Below are 25,074 nucleotides of genomic sequence, written 5' to 3'. Positions count from 1 at the left end.
ACACTCTCACAAACACACTCTCACAAACACACTCTCACAAACACACTCACAAACACACACTCACAAACACACTCTCACAAACACTCACACACACAAACACTCTCGCAAACACTCAAACACACAAACACTCTCACAAACACACTCACAAACAAACACTCTCACAAACACACTCACAAACACACTCACAAACACACACTCACAAACACACACTCACAAACACACTCTCACAAACACTCACACACACAAACACACTCACAAACACACTCTCACAAACACACTCACAAACACTCACAAACACTCACAAACACACACTCACAAACACACTCTCACAAACACTCACACACACAAACACACTCACAAACACTCACAAACACAATCACAAACACACACTCACAAACACACTCTCACAAACACTCACACACACAAACACACTCACAAACACACTCTCACAAACACTCTCTCACAAACACTCACACACACAAACACTCTCACAAACACAAACACTCTCACAAACAAACAAACACACTCTCACAAACACTCACACACACAAACACTCTCTCTCACACACACACACACTCACACATTAAATAGATAATGGCTTTTAAATTCCAATTCAGTTTACAAGTAGGATGCAGAATATTAATTAGATTTTGTTAAAGTAGAATTAAAGTAAAATGGAAGTAAATTCAAAGAAATTCATGTAATTGCTGAGTTAAGGTATTTAATGTATCAGCTATAAACATGTAATCATACAACACATGGGCCAAACATTTATTTGAACAGATAGGTTGTATGTCAAAATGAAAATAGTTTTGATAAAGTGGTAATTATTTTTCTTTGACACGATTGCACTTTGTTTACAGAAATATATAAACATATTAAATATTACTTAAAAGTATGTAAATATTTAGGCTGCTGTTGCATTATTTTTTTTTTTTTTTCAAAACTTTTGTGGGACAGTTTTGTGTTACTTTCAAATAAAATTAAATTGCTTGATTATTGCAATTCAGTTTCCAATTTAACATCATGTGTGTGCATGTTCAACTCATATTCACACTCGTTACATATTTGGCTGCAGTTTCCCAGTGAACTGACCAGCGGGGGGCGCCAAAAGCAAGTGAAATGGGTTTTTATGTTGACTATTAGATGGAGGTTTGATGAGTAACACTTCCCTCCCTAACCTAAAACTTTAGCCTAAACCCAACCAATAACGATCTAAAATCAAACAAGAGGTGAACAACACGACCAAAACCTAAACCAAACCGATAGTGTCCTAAAAGCAAATGTGACATGTAAAACACATTTTCTAAAGCAACCACGTCATGTCACTTCGGACACGTTCGTCTCATGTCAAATTGCGTGCTTGAATGATCTCGAACCGCAGACGTCCGGGTCCAAAAATCAGATGAGCTACCGCGGAAGCTAATCACATTGGAATAAGTGTGTAAATGTAGTCTGTAATACAAGCGTTACAATGTATCGTTTTTCAATGATGTTATAGTCAAAGTGTTTCAATATCATAACACAGTATTGTGTGAGTAATAGTGAGAAATCTAAGTGCTTATGAAGTCATAATCAGCCATTTGTAGTCTTGATTTGGTTGGAAGTGAATAAAACACACGGTTGCTGTAGCGCTTCTAGAGACTTAACGTAACAATTCTGCGACGAAATGCCAAAATGTAGTTCTAGTAATGTTCCTTCTATGAGACTAGGTTATGTACTTTGCATTTAAATGAAGCTTATTTTTAGGGCAATTAATATTTGTTTATAACGTGACCTTTCTTCACATTTTACTCCCCGTCTCTCATCACCGCAATGCAAAAAGAGGATCATTTTGATGCTCTCATTACCACAAACAGGGCTGGACTGGGAAGAGAAATCGGCCCGAGATTTTACATGGCAAACAGCCTAAAACTTGTTGAAGGGGGGCAAACGTTGTTGAGCGGTTGGGGGTGGTTTTGGGGGTGTTCACTGTCCTTATCTGCATGTCGCGGCGCCGTTTTGTGGTCCGTTCTACATAACGTGGCGGCTCATTTTAGCTTATTGCGGCCTATTCGGCATGTTTCGCGGCCGACCCACCGGCCCGCTCGGTTCTCCCGATGGCCAGTCCGCCCCTAATCGGCCCCAAAGTGCGTCGGCCAACTGGAAAAAGTGACAGTTTGTCACATTTTACTCCCCGTCTCTCATCACCGCAATGCAAAAAGAGGATCATTTTGATGTTCTCATTACCACAAACAGGGCTGGACTGGGAAGAGAAATCGGCACGGGATTTTACATGGCAAACAGCCTAAAACTTGTTGAAGGGTGGGGTGGGGTGGGAGGGTGAGCCAAAAGTTGTTGAGCGGTTGGGGGTGGTTATGGGTTGTTCACTGTGCTTATCTGCATATCGCGGCGCCGTTTTGTGGTCCATTCTGCATAACGTATTCGGCACGTTTCGCGGCTGACCCACCGGCCCGCTCTGTTCTCCCGATGGCCAGTCCGCCCCTAATCGGCCCCAAAGTGCGTCGGCCCACTGAAATTCCCGGTATGCCCGATTACCAGTCCAGCCCTAAATCAAGTATTTATACATCAACGTAGTACTCCCTTGGCACTGCCTTTCATTTTCACTGGTTTTAAATAATACAACATCTGTGATACAGTTAAAAAAAAAAAAAGACTATTATGGTAATGAAAATCATTAGCCCAAGACAAAAAAAATTGCAAAATGGCAATTGCCATTGGGGTGGCTATATAGGATTCGGTCCCTGGCCACCCCCTAGCTCCGCCTCTGATATAAAGACAGACGCTGAGAACTCCGGACAATAGTTCAGATGAAACCGTAATGAGAGAGTGAAAAGTAAAGCAGGTTAATACAGATAAAAGAAGAGAATAAAGACAGAGATGGAGAAAGGAGAGGTGGATGGACTGCATACTTTAGCTATAGTCCTGCTGCTGTGTGGATCTCTCAAACTCCTGCACACACTCGGACTCCTCAGCACTGAGGGTGAGACACACACACACACACACACACACACACAACTTAGTTTCTCAAATTGCACAAAACATTTTTCAAAAAGCATTTTTCATAGCTTGTGTCAACGAGACTAGATGTGGATGGATGGACAGATTCTGTGCGTGCATATATTTCTTTCGATTATCTGTTATTCAACGTGATATTTAGATTTTCAGCTACTTTTCTATCAGAGCAGTGTGTCTTTAACAGACTAAACAGCTGAATATGATTCTGAGCTAAATGTCTATTTGGTGAATAGTTTAACTTGCCTGTGCCAGTACGTCATATTGAGCTTTGAAATCCATCTCTCTGCCGGAGAATTACAGTCTGAATCTGTCAAACAGGAACACATGCAGACATAATCATGTTTAGGAGAAATAAAGGGAGCTGCTGTAACTTTAGTTATGCAAGCGTGTTCGTGCATAGATATATACATTCTTGTGATGGGGTGTGTGTGTGTGTGTGTGTGTGTGTGTGTGTGTGCGCGCAGTGCATGTGTCTGCTAAAGGACAAAGTGAGGAGAAGAGCAGCTTTAGGCACATGATCTCTGACCTCACCTGTGTGTCCTTCAGAGCTTTCACTTTCACACCTTACACACACACACACACACACATGTTGTGTTTCCATGTTTTATGGGGACTTTCCATAGACATAATGGTTTTTATACTGTACAAACTTTATATCCTATCCCCTAAACCTAACCCTACCCCTAAACTTAACCCTCACAGAAAACTTTCTGCATTTTTACATTTTCAAAAAACATAATTTAGTATGATTTATAAGCTGTTTTCCTCATGGGGACCGACAAAATGTCCCCACAAGGTCAAAAAATTCGGGTTTTACTATCCTTATGGGGACATTTGGTCCCCACAAAGTGATAAATACACGCTCACACACACACACACACACACACACACACACACACACACACACGTACGAACCTCACCTAAATATGTATTATGATTAACATGCCGTTATTAGCCATTTCTTATTCTAAAGAGTCTGTGTTTTTCCCTCTTGTAGACTATAATAAATATTTTACATCTTCAAATCAAAATGCTAAATATGAAGTTGCTGAAGTGAATTTGGTACATTTTGGGGTAAATATAAAAACAAAATTATTTAGATATTTGAAAGGTATGATTGGATGCTTTTATCGATGCTTTAAGTTATTTTATTTATTGTTGCAGTGTTTTACATGGTATTTGTTTTGGGGTTATGATGTTTTATTAATTTTGTGAGACAATAATCTTTTACATTATTATTATAGTGATTTGTGTAAAAGTGATAATGTGTGTGTGTGTGTGTGTGTGTGTGTGTGTGTGTGTGTGTGTGTGTGTGTGTGTGTGTGTGTGTGAGCGTGTATTTATCACTTTGTGGGGACCAAATGTCCCCATAAGGATAGTAAAACCCGAAATTTTTGACCTTGTGGGGACATTTTGTCGGTCCCCATGAGGAAAACAGCTTATAAATCATACTAAATTATGTTTTTTGAAAATGTAAAAATGCAGAAAGTTTTCTGTGAGGGTTAGGTTTAGGGGTAGGGTTAGGTTTAGGGAATAGAATATAAAGTTTCTACAGTATAAAAACCATTATGTCTATGGAAAGTCCCCATAAAACATGGAAACACAACTGTGTGTGTGTGTGTGTGTGTGTGTGTGTGTGTGTGCACAGCATTGTTTGATTAGTCATTTGCCAATTTGTTTGTTCTTCGTTTGTTTTCAAGTTCAAATGATTTCTCCTTAAAGTTGTTAAAATCAACGTGAAATCAGTAAGTCAACTTGCTGAGGCTTGACAAAGCCTGGCCTGAAAGTTTAAAAAAGTTTTAAAAACTTGAGGTGTGAAAGATTAACAGAACTTACAGTAAGACAGATGGATGGACTGATGGAGAGATGGATGGAAATATAGATGGATGGATGGATGGATATAGGTGAATGGATACAGTAGATAGGTAGATTATTGGATGGATGGATGGATGGATGGATATAGGTGAATGGATACAGTAGATAGGTAGATTATTGGATGGATGAACGGATCGAAAGTTGGATGGATGGATGGATGGACGATAGAAGGATGCACAGATGGATGGATAGATTTATAGAAGGATAGATAAATAGGTGGCTGGCTGGATAGATTTATAAATGGATGGATGGATGGATAGATATAGGTGAATAGATACAGTAGATAGGTAGATTATTGGATGGATGGATGGACGGACAGACAGACAGACAGGTAGATGGATGGATGGAAAGACAGGTGGATAGATATAGTAGATAGGTAGATGATAGGATGGATGAAAGGACAGACAGATGGATGGATAGATTTATAGAAGGATAGATAGATAGATAAATAGGTGGATGGATGGATAGATTTATAAATGGATGGATGGATCAATATAGGTGAAATGATACAGTAGATAGGTAGATTATTGGATGGATGGACAGACAGACAGGTGGGTAGATGATAGGATGGATGGATGAATCGAAAGATAGATGGATGGATAGATTTATAGAAGGATAGATGGATAGATAAATAGGTGGATGGCTGGATGGATTTATAGATGATGGATGGATGGATAGGTGGATGGATAGGTGGATGGCTGGATATATTTATAAATGGATGGATGGATAGATATAGGTGAATAGATACAGTAGATAGGTAGATTATTGGATGGATGGATGGACGGACAGACAGACAGACAGGTGGATGGATATAGTAGATAGGTAGATGATAGGATGGATGAAAGGACGCACAGATGAATGGATAGATTTATAGAAGGATAGATAAATAGGTGGATGGCTGGATGGATTTATAAATGGATGGATGGATATATATATACAGTACTGTGCAAAAGTCTTAGGCACATAAGATGTTTCACTAAAGCATTTATCTTAATATGGTTATTTATATCTTCAGCTTTAGTGTGTCAATATGAAATAAACATTACATTTGTAAATAGAAAAGATTCGAATAGAAGAACAGGGAGGCCTGCAACAGATGTCATGGCACCACAGAGCCCAAAGGCTTTTGAAGGCAAAGGTGGTCACATCAGATATTGATTTAGCTTTTTTATGTTTACTGGACTTTGTATGACATTAGTTGATAAATTGATAAAACTGGTTATGTCATTATTTTTGAAGACGTTCTCACTATGCAACATTTTTCACAAGTGCCTAAAACATTTGCACAGTACTTTGGATGGATGGATGGATGGATGGATGGCTTTAGAAATGGATAGATGGATGGATGGACCGATGGATGGATGGACCGATAGATGGACGGTTGGACTGATGGAAGGATGGATGGATGGATGGACCGATAGATGGACGGTTGGACTGATGGATGGATGGATGGATGGATGGACAGACAAACAGACAGAAGGATGGATGGATGGATAGATAGATAAATATGTAGATGGATGAATAGATGGATGAATGGATGGATGGATAGGTGGATAGATTTATAGATGGATGGATGGATGGATGGATAGGTCGGTGGATGGCTGGATGGATTTATAGATGGATGGATGGATGGATGGATGGATAGATAGATAAATATGTGGATGGATGAATAGATGGATGAATGGATGGATGGATAGGTGGATAGATTTATAGATGGATGGATGGATGGATGGATAGGTCGGTGGATGGATAGATAGATAAATATGTGGATGGATGAATAGATGGATGAATGGATGGATGGATAGGTGGATAGATTTATAGATGGATGGATGGATGGATGGATAGGTCGGTGGATGGCTGGATGGATTTATAGATGGATGGATGGATGGATGGATGGATAGATAGATAAATATGTGGATGGATGAATAGATGGATGAATGGATGGATGGATAGGTGGATAGATTTATAGATGGATGGATGGATGGATAGGTCGGTGGATGGCTGGATGGATTTATAGATGGATGGATGGATGGATGGATGGATAGATACATTGGTGGATGGCTGGATAGATTTATAGATGGATGGATGGATAGGTCGACTGATAGATGGATGTATGGATGGATAAATTGGTGGATGGATGGATGGATAGATGGATGGATGGACAGATGGCTAGATGGATGGATGGATTGATAGCAGGACAGATAGATGGATGGATAAATATGTGGATGGCTGAATAATTTATAGATGGATGGATAGGAGGACAAATAGATAGATGGATAGATAGATAGATAGATAGATAGATAGATAGATAGATAGATAGATAGATAGATAGATAGATAGATAGATAAGACAACATAATAAAATGATCTTTCTTAATGTTTCTAGTCTTAATGTGCATGATCAGTGCATGGTTTTCCAAAGAGAGTAAACGTTCTGGTATGGCAGATTACTGAGTGAAAATGTGTTGGAAATAAGTAAATGTTACATGCTTCATGTTTTTAACCTCTCTCTCTCTCTCTCTCTCTCTCTCTCTCTCTCTCTAGATAAGATCGATGATGATTTTGAGCTGTCTGTAGTGTGTCATCGTCCAGAAGGTTTGGAGCAGCTTGAGGCGCTAACAAACTTCAGCAAGAAGGAACTACAAGTGCTGTACAGAGGCTTTAAGAATGTATGCAAACACATGTTTCCTATTACAGGTGAAACTCGAAAAATTTGAATATCGTGCAAAAGTTCATTAATTTCAGTAATTCAACTTAAAAGGTGAAACTAATATATTATATAGACTCATTACAAGCAAAGTAAGATATTTCAAGCCTTTATTTGATATAATTTTGATGATTATGGCTTACAGCTTATGAAAACCCCAAATTCAGAATCTCAGAAAATTTGAATATTGTGAAAAGGTTCAGTATTGTAGGCTCAAAGTGTCACACTCTAATCAGCTAAACACATGCAAAGGGTTCCTGAGCCTTTTAAATGGTCTCTCAGTCTGGTTCAGTTGAATTCACAATCATGGGGAAGACTGCTGACCTGACAGTTGTGCAGAAAACCATCATTGACACCCTCCACAAGGAGGGAAAGCCTCAAAAGGTAATTGCAAAAGAAGTTGGATGTTCTCAAAGTGCTGTATCAAAGCACATTAATAGAAAGTTAAGTGGAAGGGAAAAGTGTGGAAGAAAAAGGTGCACAAGCAGCAGGGATGACCGTAGCCTGGAGAGGATTGTCAGGAAAAGGCCATTCAAATGTGTGGGGAGCTTCACAAGGAGTGGACTGAGGCTGGAGTTACTGCATCAAGAGCCACCACACACAGACGGGTCCTGGACATGGGCTTCAAATGTCAAACGTCTTACCTGGGCTAAAGAAAAAGAACTGGTCTGTTGCTCAGTGGTCCAAAGTCCTCTTTTCTGATGAGAGCAAATTTTGCATCTCATTTGGAAACCAAGGTCCCAGAGTCTGGAGGAAGAATGGAGAGGCACACAATCCAAGATGCTTGAAGTCCAGTGTGAAGTTTCCACAGTCTGTGTTGGTTTGGGGAGCCATGTCATCGGCTGGTGTTGGTCCACTGTGCTTTATTAAGTCCAGAGTCAACACAGCCGCCTACCGGACATTTTAGAGCACTTCATGCTTCCTTCAGTAGACAAGGTTTATGGAGATGCTGACTTCATGTTCCAGCAGGACTTGGCACCTGCCCACACTGCCAAAAGTACCAAAACCTGGTTCAGTGACCATGGTATTATTGTGCTTGATTGGCCAGCAAACTCGCCTGACCTGAACCCCATAGAGAATCTATGGGGCATTGCCAAGAGAAAGATGAGAGACATGAGACCAAACAATGCAGAAGAGCTGAAGGCCGCTATTGAAGCATCTTGGTCTTCCATAACACCTCAGCAGTGCCACAGGCTGATGGCATCCATGCCACGCCGCATTGAGGCAGTAATTAATGCAAAAGGGCCCAAACCAAGTACTGAGTACATATGCATGATTGTACTTTTCAGAGGGCCGACATTTCTGTATTTAAAATCCTTTTTTATTGATTTCATGTAATATTCTAATTTTCTGAGATTCTGAATTTGGGGTTTTCATAAGCTGTAAGCCATAATCATAAAAATTATATCAAATAAAGGCTTGAAATATCTTACTTTGCTTGTAATGAGTCTATATCATATATTAGTTTCACCTTTTAAGTTGAATTACTGAAATTAATGAACTTTTGCACGATATTCTAATTTTTCGAGTTTCACCTGTATATGACACAAGGCCAGATGTACTGTTTATGGGTGTTCACACTGACAGTGATTTAGGAGGGTTGGCGAATTAAGGTGACAGAGGTGGCTCGCAATGCAGCTCAACTTCTTGCAAATGTAAATTGATGCAATGCAGCAACTACTACTGCACCAGTCGGAGTGAATCTATAAAGTTGGATACTGCACTCAAATAGGAATGCCCCCTAGCAACCAATAGTGTAGTGAGTTGGCAACCACCATTTATTGAGTCGCTGTTAGTGTGAATGACCCTTTAGATACGTTTCCATGACAAACTGCCACTCACTGCGCTTGACTGACACCATGTACTATCATCTTTTTCTCGCTGTTTCCCAGGAATGCCCCAGTGGAGTTGTCAATGAAGAGACGTTCAAACAGATTTACTCACAGTTCTTTCCTCATGGAGGTCAGTGACTGGTGTTAAGTCAAGCATCTCTATAGAGTTCAGGTTGTAGTCCAATAAGCCCATAAGACTATTAACATTTTCGAGCCATGGGTTCCTCAAGAGTTCCCTACAGTATGTGTGTTTTTTTATAGATATAATGGCAGTTTTAGATTTATGACTACAATAAGGCCTGTGGTTAAAAATGACTTGAGAGACTTTTATGTTTTGTTCTAGAACATAAACTATACACATTCATCTCTTAAATGTTAATTTTGAAGCTACTGTGACTTTTAAAATTGCATGATAGATAGATAGATAGATAGATGGATGGATGGATGGATAGATAGGTGGACGGATGAATGGATGGACGGACGAATGGATGGACGGACGGATAGATAGATAGATAAATAGGTGAATGGATGGACGGACGGATAGACACAGACAGAAAGGATGGATGGATGGACAGACAGACTGATAGACGGACAGAAAGAAGGATGGATGGACAGATGGATGGAATGATAAATAGGTGGATGGATGAATAGATGGACAGATTGATGGACGGACAGATAGATATATAAATGGATGGATGAATAGATGGACAGATGGATGGACAGACAGAAAGAAGGATTGATGGATGGATGGATGGATGGATGGACAGACAGACTGATAGATAGACAGACAGAAAGATGGATGGATAAATAGGTGGATGGATGAATAGATGGACAGATGGATGGATTGATGGACGGATGGATAGGGATATAAATGGATGGGTTGCTGGCTAGAGAGACTTATGAGTGGATGGATGGATGGACAGATGGATGGATAGACAGAAAGATGGATGGATGGACAGATGGATGGATGGATAAATAGGTGGATGGATGGATTGATGGATGGACGGTTAGATATATAATTGGATGGGTGGCTGGCTAGAGAGACTTATGAGTGGATGGATGGATGGACAGATGGATGGATGGATGGACGAACGGACGGATGGATGGACAGACTGATAGATAGATAGACAGACAGAAAGAAGGATGGATGGACAGATGGATGGATGGATGGATAAATAGGTGGATGGATGAATAGATGGACAGATGGATGGACAGACAGAAAGAAGGATGGATGGATGGACAGACTGATAGATAGACTGACAAAGATGGATAGATAAACAGGTGGATGGATGAATAGATGGACAGATGGATGGATTGATGGATGGATGGATAGGGATATAAATGGATGGGTTGCTGGTTAGAGAGACTTATGAGTGGATGGATGGATGGATGGATGGACGGACAGACAGAAAGAAGGATGGATGGATGGACAGACTGATAGATAGACAGAAAGAAAGATGGATGGATGGATAAATAGGTGGATGGATGGATTGATTGATGGACGGACGGATAGATATATAATTGGATGGGTGGCTGGCTAGAGAGACTTATGAGTGGATGGATGGATGGACAGATGGATGGACAGACAGACAGAAAGATGGATGGACAGATGGACAGATGGATGGACAGACAGACAGAAAGATGGATGGACAGATGGATGGATGGACGGACGGACGGACGGACAGACTGACAGACAGAAAGAAGGATGGATGGACAGATGGATGGATGGATAAATAGGTGGATGGATGAATAGATGGACAGATGGATGGACAGACAGAAAGAAGGATGTATGGATGGATGGACGGACAGACTGATAGATAGACAGACAGAAAGATGGATGGATAAATAGGTGGATGGATGAATAGATGGACAGATGGATGGATTGATGGACGGATGGATAGGGATATAAATGGATGGGTTGCTGGCTAGAGAGACTTATGAGTGGATGGATGGATGGATGGACGGACAGACAGACAGACAGAAAGATGGATGGATGGATGGACGGACAGACAGACAGACAGAAAGAAGGATGGATGGACAGATGGATGGATGGATAAATAGGTGGATGGATGAATAGATGGACAGATGGATGTCGACATGTGTAAAACAATGCCTGCACACAGTCCTTTTTTTGGTTACCGTTTTTTTTTCTTCCTCAGCATTGTACTCAACGGCAAAACCGAAATGTCTCCACATGGTGGTGCTTCCTCGTACTGGAGCCTCGCTGCACCATTCGCCATGTTAAAGTGTGAAATCTGACACCAGCATTGCAAGCATGGTTAAGCGACCCCTAACTTTAGTGCATAGTGATTGGATATTTACTCGCGTAGCCTCACGGACACACACAAAGAGCCAATTAAAAGGCACGGAAATCATTTAAAGGCAAATCCAAAAATAAACACAATTCACAAGTGCGTATTGAACCGTGGATGTCGTACCAAATGGTTCAATATTATATTGAGAATTGTGGAATTTGAGTCAGTCATCATATTTTGCTTTGTGAAAACAATACAAGCCTATGGGATGCCCTAGCTACAGTAAGCATACATGTGCTTGTGTCTGCATAAAACCTCACTTTCTCTCTTCTGCAGATGCCAGCACATACGCACATTACCTGTTCAATGCCTTTGACTCCTCCCAAAACGGATCCATCAAATTTGAGGTAATCACTCTGTCTTTCTCTTTTCATTTATTGTTCATCGCTTTTGAAAACTTCTATTGTTTTAACTGATTTTTATTGCGCTTTAAAGATAAATCACTGTTTTCCCATTGTCTCTCTCTCTCTGTTTCTCTCTCTCAGGACTTTGTCACAGCTCTGTCCATCTTGTTGAGAGGAACAACAACAGAGAAGTTACAGTGGACGTTCAATCTGTATGACATTAACAGAGATGGGTACATTAATAAAGAGGTGTGTATCTTAGTGTGAATGCATGTGTGTATTTTAAGGATGTTTATGTATCTGTGTGTGTGTTTGTGAGGTTATAAATGCAGCTTGAACTCAGGAACATTGTGACCACGGCAACACGTTTGCAAAACGAAATTATGTGCTGTATTACAAGTTTTGCTGCATTTTCCCAGTAAAATGTCCAGCGAGGGGCGCCAAAAGCGAGTGAAATTATGTCATAATCATTTACATTTATGCATTTGGCAGACGCTTTTATCTAAAGCGACTCACAGGGCACTTATTACAGGGACAATCCCCCCGGAGCAACCTGGAGTTAAGTGCCTTGCTCAAGGACACAATGGTGGTGGCTGTGGGGATCGAACCAGCAACCTTCTGATTACCAATTATGTGCTTTAGCCCACTACGCCACCACCACTCCCATGACAAGGTTTATAAAGTCAGTTTGCAGTTTGTCATTTTATTGACCTTTTGGCACATCGGCCACTGTGGCTAGTAGTTTTCCAAGATCACTAGCCACTCAGCATTTTCACTAGCCAAAATCTAGTCCTCACAAAAAGTGCTAAAGGTAACTGGAGACTGTAACTGGATGCATTTGTTTGGACACTTTATTTAAACACGAATGATATGAGTTCAGCAGGACACAGGCCTGATGGTTTAAGTAACCTCTAAAACATCCAAAGGCAAACATATAGTTTTCCATAGTTCATGGAAGTTTCAACCCCTTTAAATCTCTCTCTCTCTCTCTCTCTCTCTCTCTCTCTCTCTCTCTCTCTGTGTGTGTGTGTGTGTGTGTGTGAGCGTGTATTTATCACTTTGTGGGGACCAAATGTCCCCATAAGGATAGTAAAACCCGAAATTTTTGACCTTGTGGGGACATTTTGTCGGTCCCCATGAGGAAAACAGCTTATAAATCATACAAAATTATGTTTTTTGAAAATGTAAAAATGCAGAAAGTTTTCTGTGAGGGTTAGGTTTAGGGGTAGGGTTAGGTTTAGGGGTAGGGTTAGGTTTAGGGGATAGAATATAAAGTTTGTACAGTATAAAAACCATTATGTCTATGGAAAGTCCCCATAAAACATGGAAACACAACATGAGTGTGTGTGTGTGTGTGTGTGTGTGTGTGTGTGTGTGTGTGTGTGTGTGTGTGTGTGTGTGTGTGTGTGTGTGTGTGTGTGTTGCAGGAGATGATGGATATAGTGAAAGCCATATATGACATGATGGGCAGATTTACGTATCCCGCTCTGAAGACTGACACACCAAAACAGCATGTGGATGCTTTCTTTCGGGTCAGGCTCTACTATGCCTACATGTCTAATATGTTTGTTTGTAGAGCAGGGGTGTCCAAACTTTCTACTGGGGGCCAGATGCAAAAAGAAATAAGGTGTCGTGGCCCGCATCGATTGCCACTATTGCATCATATTTACAGTATATTCTATGCCTAATATTATGCAAGTTTTCATCACATTTTGTATTAATAAAGGATATTTCTCTCAACAAGAACACAGGCAATAGAAAAGTGATGCAGGGTCAGAAGCGAAGGGGACACAGGGGACAAATGCCCCTGAAAATGTAATCCAGTTGGCAATTATTGGCCTCTTTATGGAAAAAGCTGAGCCCGTGCAGTACAGGGAGAGATGCGTGAGATTCTCACGTTCTCTCTTATGTCCTGACTCTCAAATGGTGCTGGGAAGTCGGTTAATCCTTCTCCATGTTTCAATGAAACATCAGAACAAACCAAATCACTATAACTATAATTAAAATGCATCATCTGTTCATTGCAAACTCCCGAACTCTTCCAATGAAGCTGGTGGCAACTATAGAGAACGCACTAGTGGAGACCATGTGCTGTGAAATGTGTCTGCACGTGACCGCGACACTCCGTGTTCAGAATATTAATTTCAGGAAATGTCTCAATAGCGGGACAAAATCTGTTCTATTTCTAAAACCTCTCGCGGGCCGCATCAGAGCAGTTGGCGGGCCGCAGTTTGGACACCCCTGCTGTAGAGCAATATGATATTGTGTTTTGTTGTACAGTTCTGTATTATAGCTGTTTATATACAGAGAGATGAACATGAGGTTTTCTCTGCAGAAAATGGACAAGAACAGAGATGGAGTCGTCACACTGGATGAGTTTATTTACTCCTGTCAAGAGGTACCTGTTCATGTTCAAAATATAGCATACTACCCATACTGATCTGTGGTTTTCAGTAAATACTGTATTCTGAATGTTTTACCATACTACTCATTCTGTTTCTGCACTAGGCAGCATGCATAATCTGCACAGCATGTTGATTTCCTTATTAAATAGTTATACTATTTCTTTAGCATGCAGTGTGTACACTGTACATTATGTGTATTTTCTCAGGTTACCATACTAAGCATACTACTTCTGCAGTATGCAGTGTTCACTGTGTACAGTATGCAAATTCTTTTCCATTTGACCATACTACTCATTATATTTCTTTAGTATGCATACTGTGCACAGTATGTGAATATCCTCTAATTTTACCATACTACTCATATATGTAGCATACTGTGCACAGCATGTAAACTTCTCACATTTTACCATACTAGTACCATTTCTTTAGTATGCATACTGTGCACAGCATGTGAATATTGTCTAATTTTATCATACTAGTATTATTTCTTTAGTATGCATACTGTAAACAGTATGTGAATATCCTCTAATTTTACCATACTACTCGTACTATTTCTGTAGTATGCATACTGTGCAGAGCATGTGAATATCCTCTAATTTTACCATACTACTCGTGCTATTACTGTAGTATGCATACTGTGCACAGCATGTGAATATCCTCTAATTTTACCATACTACTTAAACTATTTCTGAAGTATGCATACTGTGCACAGTATGTGAATATCCTCTAATTTTTACCATACTACTCGTACTATTTCTGTAGTATGCATACTGTGCAGAGCATGTGAATATCCTCTAATTTCACCATACTACTCATACTATTTCTGTAGTATGCATACTGTGCACAGCATGTGAATATCCTCTAATTTTATCATACTACTCATACTATTTCTGTAGTATGCATACTGTGCACAGTAATGAATTTCCTTTCATTTATCATACTAATACTATTTCTGTAGTATGCATACTGTACATAGCATGTGAATTTCTCACATTTTACCATACTACTCATACTATTTCTGTAGTATGCATACTGTGCACAGTATGTGAATATCCTCTAATTTTACCATACTAGTACTATTTCTTTAGTATGCATACTGTGCACAGCATGTAAACTTCTCACATTTTACCATACTAGTACCATTTCTTTAGTATGCATACTGTGCACAGCATGTAAACTTCTCACATTTTACCATACTAGTACTATTTCTTTAGTATGCATACTGTGCACAGCATGTAAACTTTTCACATTTTACCATACTAGTACCATTTCTTTAGTATGCATACTGTGCACAGTATGTGAATATCCTCAAATTTTACCATACTAGTACCATTTCTTTAGTATGCATACTGTAAACAGTATGTGAATATCCTCTAATTTTACCATACTACTCATATATGTAGCATGCATACTGTGCACAGCATGTAAACTTCTCACATTTTACCATACTAGTACCATTTCTTTAGTATGCATACTGTGCAGAGCATTTGAATATCCTCTAATTTTACCATACTACTCGTACTATTACTGTAGTATACATAATGTGCACAGCATTTGAATATCCTCTAATTTTATCATACTACTCATACTATTTCTGAAGTATGCATACTGTGCACTGCATGTAAACTTCTCACATTTTACCATACTAGTACCATTTCTGTAGTATGCATACTGTGCACAGTATGTGAATTTCTCATATTTTATCATACTAATACTTATTGTGCAGTAAGTATACTGTGCAATATGTGAATTTTCTCACATAAATCCAGTCTGACAAATGTAGCGGAAGTGAAATCAACTTTTTAGCTCAACTTGAAGCTCAGCTGGTAAAGCATGGCGAAGGCCAAGGGTTTGATTCAGGGAACACACAAATGTATAATATCTATACCTTAAATGCACCTTAAGTTGCTTTGGATGAAAGTGTCTGCAAATGTAAATTTCCAAGATACTTGAATGCAACTCACTGAATTAAACATGCAACATAATGAGGTCACATGACAACAATGCTTAAAATATTTACTGTTGCATTTGGAAAACTGCTTCGCATACTACTTTATAATTTTAGGCAGTATATATTATGCTGTAAATAGTATGCTAGTATTCACTGCCTCTTTTAAATGCGGGCACCTCTAGTGGCAAAGAGGAACTACTGCAGTATGGAAAAACATGATATTAGAAACTCGTGAATTTGTAAAATCTTCTAAAATTTGGTGCATCTTGCTGTTTTTTCCTCTCTGACTTCTCTTTCTTTGTTTTCCTCCCACCTCATTTCTCTTTCTTTCTTTTGTTCTTATTTCTCTCCTCAGGATGAAAACATCATGAAATCATTGCAGCTCTTTGAGAATGTCATATAGCCACAGGAAGAGGGGGATGAAAAGATAAATTAGTATGAACTTTTGAAGCTGATAAGGACTAATGAAGGACCACTATGGTAATCTCTTTGGCAGTTTGAAAGTTTTTATCCCCTCCTTACCTTGCCAAATGTTTGTTTAAAGGTGATATGTGTATTTTCTGCAATGACAGTCACCATTTTCAAACACTCTGCTTCTCTTTCATTGATTGGAAAAACAGCTGCTCCAAATCACACCATTGGTTGTCCCAATGTTGCACTAATGGGCTGGATTGGACGCACAAACCTCCAAATGACACATACAGCACAGTTGAATCTACATATTAAACTGGGATGGGAGAAAGAATGACCGTTTTCATTCAACCCATGCTGTTTAACCTCAACGGACCTCATTTGCAGAATAATGTAAGAATTCGGTTCATAACCAAAAACAAGTTAAAAGTGTGTCAGCTACTTGAACCAACCGATCCAAATACACAAAGACTCTTTCTGCAGCACTGAATTACTGTGAGGTATTTGAAAGCCTATCATTGATATTTGTATGAATGTATTTTGATATGTTTAAAGGGACAGTTCACCCAAAATGAAAATTCTCTCATCACTTACTCACCCTCATACCATCCCAGATGTGTATGACTTTCTTTCTGCACCAGAACACAAATGAAGATTTTTAGAAGAATACCTGATCACTGTTAATGTCCATAGTGAATGTCAATGGTGACCAGACCTTTTGTAGCTCCACAAATCACATAAAGGAAACATAGAAGTAATCCATAAGACTCCAGTGGTTAAATCCAAATCATCAGAAGCTATATCATAGATGTGGGTGAGATTTTATAACTCTAAATCTCCACTTTCACTTTCACTTTGACATCTGAAAGTCACACGTGGTGCCTGTTTAGTTTTACTTTCACCTCTGAAAGTGAAAGTGGAGATTTAGAGTAATAAAGGACTTAAATATTGATCTGTTTCTCATTCACATCTATCATATTGATTCTGATTTAAAATCTTATGGATTACTTTTATGCTGCATTTGTGATTTTTTTTTTTTTTTTTTTTTGGAGCTACAAAGTTCTGATCACCATTCACATGCATTGTATGGACCAACAGAGTTGAAACATTCTTCTAAACATCTTAATTTGTGTTCTGCAGAAGAAAGGATGTCAAACACATCTGGGATGGCATGAGGGTGAGTAAATGATGAGAGAATTACAATTGTTGGGTGCACTGTCCCTTTAAGAATCATCTGTGGTGAAATCTGGGGTATATGTTTTCAGAACAAGTGAGATACGCTCAACATATTCATGCTAACTGCTCTATGCTAAAAGACCGTTCTTCTGTGGCTGTAATTTAGCTAGAAGCGTTCAACGTTTGCTAATCCATAATTATGACCAATGGCTCTGTGGTTTTCTAATGAAACAACTAATCAGCTTCATTGAACTTGCTTTATGTGCTCTGAAGTGTTAAAGTTGTAAGACAGTCTCTGCTTGTTTGTACGGTGATCTGTCCCAACATGGTAATGTTCTAGTGTGTTTCTGTTATTACAGTGTTAACTACTGTGTTATAATATTGTGCTTGTGCGCCGACGATTCATCCTGTCACTTGCTGTTAATCTAATGTTTGTGCCCATTATTAGTAAGAGTTTGTACTCGTCACTCGTACTGTTTCCGTTGGCTTGTAATTGCTTTAAGCTCCGCCTACTCCAATCTCTGCTTCCTGAGTGGTCTGTTTGTCTGTCACTGAAGGAGGTACAAGATCTGTTTATTAGTGAATCTAATGAAAACATGTCCAGGACATTTTTATGGAGAAAAAAGAAAAGGAAAATGTATTCTGCATAAAAATGAATTTTAGGATCGTTTTAATTTTTTGCTTTGTGACTAAAAACATTCTGACATTTTTTTTCTACATTTCTCTTTGATGAATAAAAATAAATAAATAGTGATTCTCATTAGCTTTTAATTATATATATATATATATATATATATATATATATGTAATTATATAAATTACTTAATTTAAATAAATAAATATATATATATATATATATATATATATATATATATATATATATATATATATATATATTTATATATATTTATTTATTTAAATTAAGTAATTTATATAATTACATATATATATATATATATATATATATATATATATATATATATATATATATATATATATATATATATATATATATATATATATATATATATAATATGTATATATTTTTTTTTTATTTAAATTGTTACGTAATTTAGTTACGTATATGTATATACATATATTTTTTGTATTATTTAAATTAAGTAATTTATTTAATTATGTATATGTGTATGTGTGTGTGTGTGTGTGTATATATAGATTTTTTTTTTTATTATAAAAAATTGTTACGTCATTTATAGTTGTATTGTATGTATTTTTATTATTTAAATTAAGTAATTTCTATAATCATGTATATGTATATATGTATATGTATGTATAATATAAATATATATATATATATATATATATATTTTTATTTTATTTTTTTATTTCTTTTTTATTTAAATTGTTACGTAATTTATAGTTGCATATATGTGTATACATATTTTTTATTATTTAAATTTAGTAATTTATATAATTGCATATATACACATATATATATATAATGTCTTATTTTTTTATTTAAATTGTTACGTGTTATATATATATTTAAAAAAAATTTTTTTTAAAATATATATATTATTTATTTTTGCATTAAAAATGCATTTTTGTGAGATTTGAAGGGGAAATGTGCCTCATTATGATGAAAATATTGTCACAGTATCACATTTTCTTTATGAGAAATGTTTTTTTTAGTTCCTCCTTTTGATTTTGTGCTGAAATGTGACCTGTATGAAATGTTCTTGGCAGGTTTATGAGATTCTCTCTTGTATAAATTGCAGCTCTCCCAGTGAAATAAGACTTTTGAGGATTTTGATTGACAGGTGCTGTAGCAAACTTTAGCAATCTGTGTGTTTGTGTCTGTGTGTGTGTGGATCAGTTACAAAACATGTTCTTTTTGTTTTACTGTGTGAAAGCTGTTTAAAACAGCCATAATGCCACAATACTGTGATGTAATCTGAGAGAGAAAGAGAGAAAACAAATAAAAGAGCTTGTTTGACTGACAATAAATGATAAATATAAGTTTGTATGAAATGTCTTTCACACCCATTTTACTTCCATAAGCTGATCCCAAGTGAAACAGAAGACCGAATAAGAATAAAATGTTGGAGCTAAAACAACAATCGACTTTTATTTCCTTTCACGCAAATCACGAGTAAAACGGCAGATTATCAGTTCATAAACACTTACATTTTGTTCGGTTCCTCACACAGTGTTATCTTATGACATCTAAACACTTTTATTATAGTGCATGACTCATTTTAACATTTGCATTACACAAACTAAATGTACAAGCTTGTTAGCTCGACTGATAGAGCGTTGCACTTGCATTGCAAAGGACCAGAGAGTACGAGTCCTGAAGAGCACCGAAGTCGACACGTGAGACAAAAGTGTCATAGAAGCAACACAAAATGATGCGGTTGTGTTTTTCATCTCACATTTGCCTTTTGTGACACTTTTGGTTAGGATTAGGTTTAAGGTTTAGAGTAGAGAGCTCGGGTTTGTTGATCGCAACTGGCCCAAAAGTTGTTGAGGGGTATGGGGGGTGTTCACTGTCCTTTTCTGCATATCGCGGCGCCGTTTTGCGGTCCGTTCTGCATAACGCATTTTAGCTCATCTTGGCTCATTCGGACCCTTTCGCCGCTAACCCACCAGCCCGCTCGGTTCTCCCGATGGCCAGTCCACCCGGATCGACCCCAAACTGCGTCGGCCCACCGGGAAAATGCCCGGTATGCCAGATTACCAGTCCAGCCCTGTGTTTGGGGGGGAACAATGAACTCACTTTAGCGCCACCACTCAGTGGACATTTCACCTCTGAACTTCCGTGATATGTGTAAGGAGGCACATATCACTTTGCACAAAAGTTGCAACAGTCACGTACATTTCGTGAGATCGGGCTGGCCGAAACGGACCTTTGTTCTGGAAAACACAAGCCATCGCCTTCAAGATCCATAGCAAATACTAATATGCTCTGATATCCATAGCAATACTATTATTGCTGTTTCTGATCATACTAACAATCACTGTGCCTGTACAGCACGATGAGTTTAAAACATATTTTAAGTTTATTACTCTAATAAGGGTCTGAATAATTCGGTTATTAAAGACAGAGTCTCTGAGAGCGAGCTGTTGCGTGAAAATGGTGCAAAAGTGCCGACTGGTGAATGTTTTAGAAGACAGACAAACCAGAGCTGAAGTGAAAGACACGGTCAGACAGATTGAGGAGACAGGAAGCTCAAATAACCTTTTAGTTGAAATGTTGAATAAACTGCTATTTCACAATAAATCTTTCAATGCATAAGGTTGATTGTTCTGGTTTATATTTACACACCATTGCTCTTCCAGTCATTAGCTTGTCGACAAGGACAAATATCGCTCTGTAATGCATCGTCACCATAACAACAGTAAAATGAGTGTGTCATAGACCCCCTTTGAACAGTTCATATGTACACCGCTAGTAAATTGACACTATCTGATAGTCTTTATTAAAGTGGACTGTTATTTCATAAATCAGCATATTGTGAATTTCTGTTTTGGTCATTTTATAGATATCATTTATATTTTTAACTCACTGTTCCCACCCCCCCAAAAAAAAGGATTGTTCAGGATGTTTAAATGATTCTCTCATTCTGTATGAAAGACCTGATCAAAGCTTGATTCATATTCAGATAGACACCAGCAGTCATTCTTAAATATGACACATTTCTGCTATTTAGAATCACAATAAAGTCTCTTTGACACGATGAGACACTAAAGAAAGGAAGGGAATTACTGTCGTGACCAACGAGTTTGTTAAACATGTCAGGACTTGTATTTAAAGTGTTTCAAAGCAGTCAAACGCTTCACTCGAGCAACTCAAGAGCTTTTAAACAGTTGAAGTTCACATATTTGCTGTTCCTTCACTATCTGCTCCAACTTAATCCAAGTGAGAAATAGTTTGTTTTGTAAAGACATTCATACGAATGCACAAAACAAGCCTGTGAAGGAATGGTCGAAACAAGATGAGCTCAATTAAGAGCATTTGTTGCATGATGTTGATTACCACAAAAACATATTTTGACTCGGCCATTTTTGTTTTTTAAAAAAGCATAAATGGATGTTGCAGTGAGACGCTTACAGTGGAAGTCAATGGGGCCAATTTTGGGAGGGTTTAAAGGCAGAAAAGTGAAGCTTATAATTTTATAAAAGCACTTGCATTAATACCAATGTTAAAACGTGTGTTATTTGAGCTGTGAAGTGGCTGAAATCATCGATTTAGGATTTACGACATTGCGGCATTGCGTTGTCATGGCAACGGAGTTGTACAATTGGATGCAACATTACACGGCAATGGTGTCAAGTGATTTTGGCACACTAACATCCTTGTTTACATGCATATTGTTTACGCCCTGAGTCTATACTTTTGAAAAAGTGAGTATTTTAACGTTTACGGATTGGCCCCCCCATTGACCTCCATTGCAAATGCCTCTCTCTGACCCGGATTTCGAAATTCGAAAAGTCTAAAATGAGCCTTCGGATCAAATGTTGAAGGCGATTAGCGTAACCTTCCGACTGGTCGTGTAAGTGTCTTACGGTCTAAATTTGATTCCGTTGAAGATGAATCAGAAATCGGAGCTTGAGCGTCTGATTCAAAGTCAAAGGTGTCACTGTCCCGAATCCAGCATCATTTAATGAGTTATTTTAAGCCAGTGTTGTTGTTGATGGGGCCAGTTTACCAGGTCTCTCTTGGGCCCATGGCTGGATGCTTTGGAGGGCGTAGAGGGAGGAGTTATGCACGCACAGAGGATCCGAGGACACTGATTCGCTTATGGACTTCTGAAGGGCGTCGGCCTGAAGCTGGAGCAGCATCCGATTGGCTTGCTGACGCCCCGCCTCTCTTTCCTCTGCTGTTTGCCTCCTAGAGATTTTGGGGATGATTTTGAAAAAAACAAAAGAGGAAAATGTACAAAGACAGTTAGGGAAAAGCTGAACATAAAAGCGTTAATTTTTGGGCATTCAATAAACAGTTGGTCCTTATTTATGCATCATCAAAAATAACTTTCAACTTTCAAATTATACATATATTAATTCTGGGCGTTTTCCCCTAATTTGTATTAATTTAGTGTCATTTAAACAGATATATAAAAAAATTGTGAATCAAAATAACTTAATTTAAACAGTTTTTTTTCATGCTAAATGCACACATGGTTTTCAAACAGGTGCTCAACTACTTTGTTAATAAAAATGACAAACTATAACGACCATTGAGGACATTTCACCACCTCACCTCCACTTGGTCCGGCGGTTCTGGAACCAGGTTTTGACCTGCGCGTCCGTCATTTTCAGGCTCTTGGCGAGCGACGCCCGCTCCGCACTGGCGAGATATTTCTGCCGGTGGAAGCGTTTCTCCAGCTCGCAGATCTGAACGCGGGAGAACGACGTGCGGGGCTTTTTCCGTTTGGGCGGAGTTCGGTTCTGATACGGGTGACCGATCCGCCGGGTCACGGTGAACGGAATTAGAGCTGAGAAACAGAGAGCAAAACTGAAGTTTTGTGCATATGAAAATTACAAAATTAATCAAGTGCATTTGACGGTATATAAATATTTTGTCTTGGAAAAACAGCCTTTATTAATTATTTAGGGATGATTTACAACCGATGATCACGTGCTCATTTAACGTATTTATTTGAGCCACAAAGCAGGAAAAGGGTCAATTTAAACGACATTTTCTAAATTTTGACTGTGCAAAAGTTGATTTTTATTCATTCGTTTAATTCAGACATTTGACAAAAAAATCAGCATGGATTTTAAAATACTTCGTGCCATTTTAAGGCCCGAGATCTTTTTCTATTCTGATGCTTAATTTACGAAATAACACGTAAAAGTGTGAACTAACTAATTTCGATTAATTGACTTATGCGTTTATGTCATCATTAAATTAAACATGTGATGTTCTGTAGTCATTATTACAGTAATTAATCAAAACAAATTATTGAAAACATCCTTCAGTAAAAAAAAAAAAATAATTTTATTGGAACAATATAGATAATATAGGCCTAAACAATTTTAATAATTTGCGAGTGTGATTATAAAGAATAATAAAATAATAATAATAATAATAATAACAATAATAATAATCTGCATTATTATAGCATGCACATTGTGTTCTAAATAATTTAAGATAATTTGTTTTAATTTATAATATTGTTATTATTTTTATTATGTTTATTATTGGCGTTGTCATACCACTGATAAACCGGTTTTATTGTCTCATTAATCACGAAATAATTTATACATGCACTGAGTGATTTGCAGAATGATTTTAAGATGATGTTGAAGTTTAAATCACTTTTTTTATATATTAAAAATGATAAATTCCACCTGAAATAAGCTCTTTATTTTCCTGATAGCACGTGCCTATAAACTGCTTCAACTGCGACAGTAAACGAGTCAGTATGGAGCGTCGAGTGGTCCAGAAAGCCACATCTTTTTACCTGGCAGTCTGTCTTTAGAGAACCTGCGATTATTGTCCATCCATGGGAAGCACAGGCTGCCCAGCGCCGGGACTGCGCTCAGCATTGACGGCGGCACCGCTGCGGCTAGAGGTCTGTGCGCCGGAACCCGAATCACCCCACGGGGGACCAGAGTGCTGCTCACCCCGTACACCCGCCCTGAGTCCTCCAGCGAGCTCGTGATCCCGGAGAGTGTGACTGGCAGAGTGGCGTGAGGCGCAAGGCTGGCCTTGTTTGGGCTTCCCAAGCGAGTGTTATCCGTGCCACTGTGCGCACGGCTGCTCTCCGGGTCTACAGAGCCCAGAATCTGGTCTATCCCGAACCGTATGGGTTCCTGGTTGGATTTTGAAGGTGGTTTTTGCTCGTTCAGCTCCGGGGTTCGGGATCCTCGCTCCATAATTCCTTCCAGCAAACCAGATTCCTTGCGCAGCAGATTAAAGCGGGTAAAAATAGCGGAATCACGTTAAATATGCCGCAAATAATTGTAATTTAACAGTTGTTGTGTCCATGGTCTCAAATGACGGTATCTCTATTTTCTTGTTTAAACTCCGACAGGTCTCGCCACCGACGCGCGTTGCGCGGAGATCTACGC

The 25,074-nt window shown here is 38.5% G+C and overlaps 2 protein-coding genes across 3 annotated transcripts in view; one reads left to right on the top strand and one right to left on the bottom strand.

The window, feature by feature from the left end:
- The window catches only part of LOC127663383 (Kv channel-interacting protein 1-like), a 25,794-nt gene extending 7,132 nt beyond the window's left edge, over window positions 1–18,662 (top strand). Inside the window, exons 2-8 of one of the 2 annotated variants that reach the window (XM_052154946.1) lie at window positions 7,437–7,561; window positions 9,492–9,561; window positions 12,023–12,093; window positions 12,232–12,339; window positions 13,518–13,622; window positions 14,426–14,488; window positions 16,802–18,662. In XM_052154946.1, the coding sequence (XP_052010906.1) occupies window positions 7,437–7,561; window positions 9,492–9,561; window positions 12,023–12,093; window positions 12,232–12,339; window positions 13,518–13,622; window positions 14,426–14,488; window positions 16,802–16,849 (590 nt within the window). In that variant the 3' untranslated portion in view covers window positions 16,850–18,662. Of the gene's footprint in view, window positions 1–7,436; window positions 7,562–9,491; window positions 9,562–12,022; window positions 12,094–12,231; window positions 12,340–13,517; window positions 15,463–16,801 lie in introns of those variants that run through there. The other variant, XM_052154945.1, reaches the window with a different exon arrangement.
- Window positions 2,772–25,074, bottom strand: LOC127663379 (T-cell leukemia homeobox protein 3-like). The gene is made up of 5 exons (XM_052154939.1): window positions 24,465–25,074; window positions 23,258–23,492; window positions 22,707–22,888; window positions 3,262–3,325; window positions 2,772–2,977 (listed from the first exon to the last, which is right to left on the bottom strand). The coding sequence occupies exons 1-5, from the start codon at window positions 24,877–24,879 to the stop codon at window positions 2,914–2,916; spliced, it is 960 nt and encodes a 319-aa protein (XP_052010899.1). The 5' UTR covers window positions 24,880–25,074; the 3' UTR covers window positions 2,772–2,913.

Source organism: Xyrauchen texanus, chromosome 23 (genome assembly GCF_025860055.1).
Source record: "Xyrauchen texanus isolate HMW12.3.18 chromosome 23, RBS_HiC_50CHRs, whole genome shotgun sequence".
Taxonomy (NCBI): Eukaryota; Metazoa; Chordata; class Actinopteri; order Cypriniformes; family Catostomidae; genus Xyrauchen; species Xyrauchen texanus.
The sequence above is the reverse complement of the archived record's forward strand: the minus strand, read 5'-3'. Positions and strand labels throughout refer to the sequence as shown.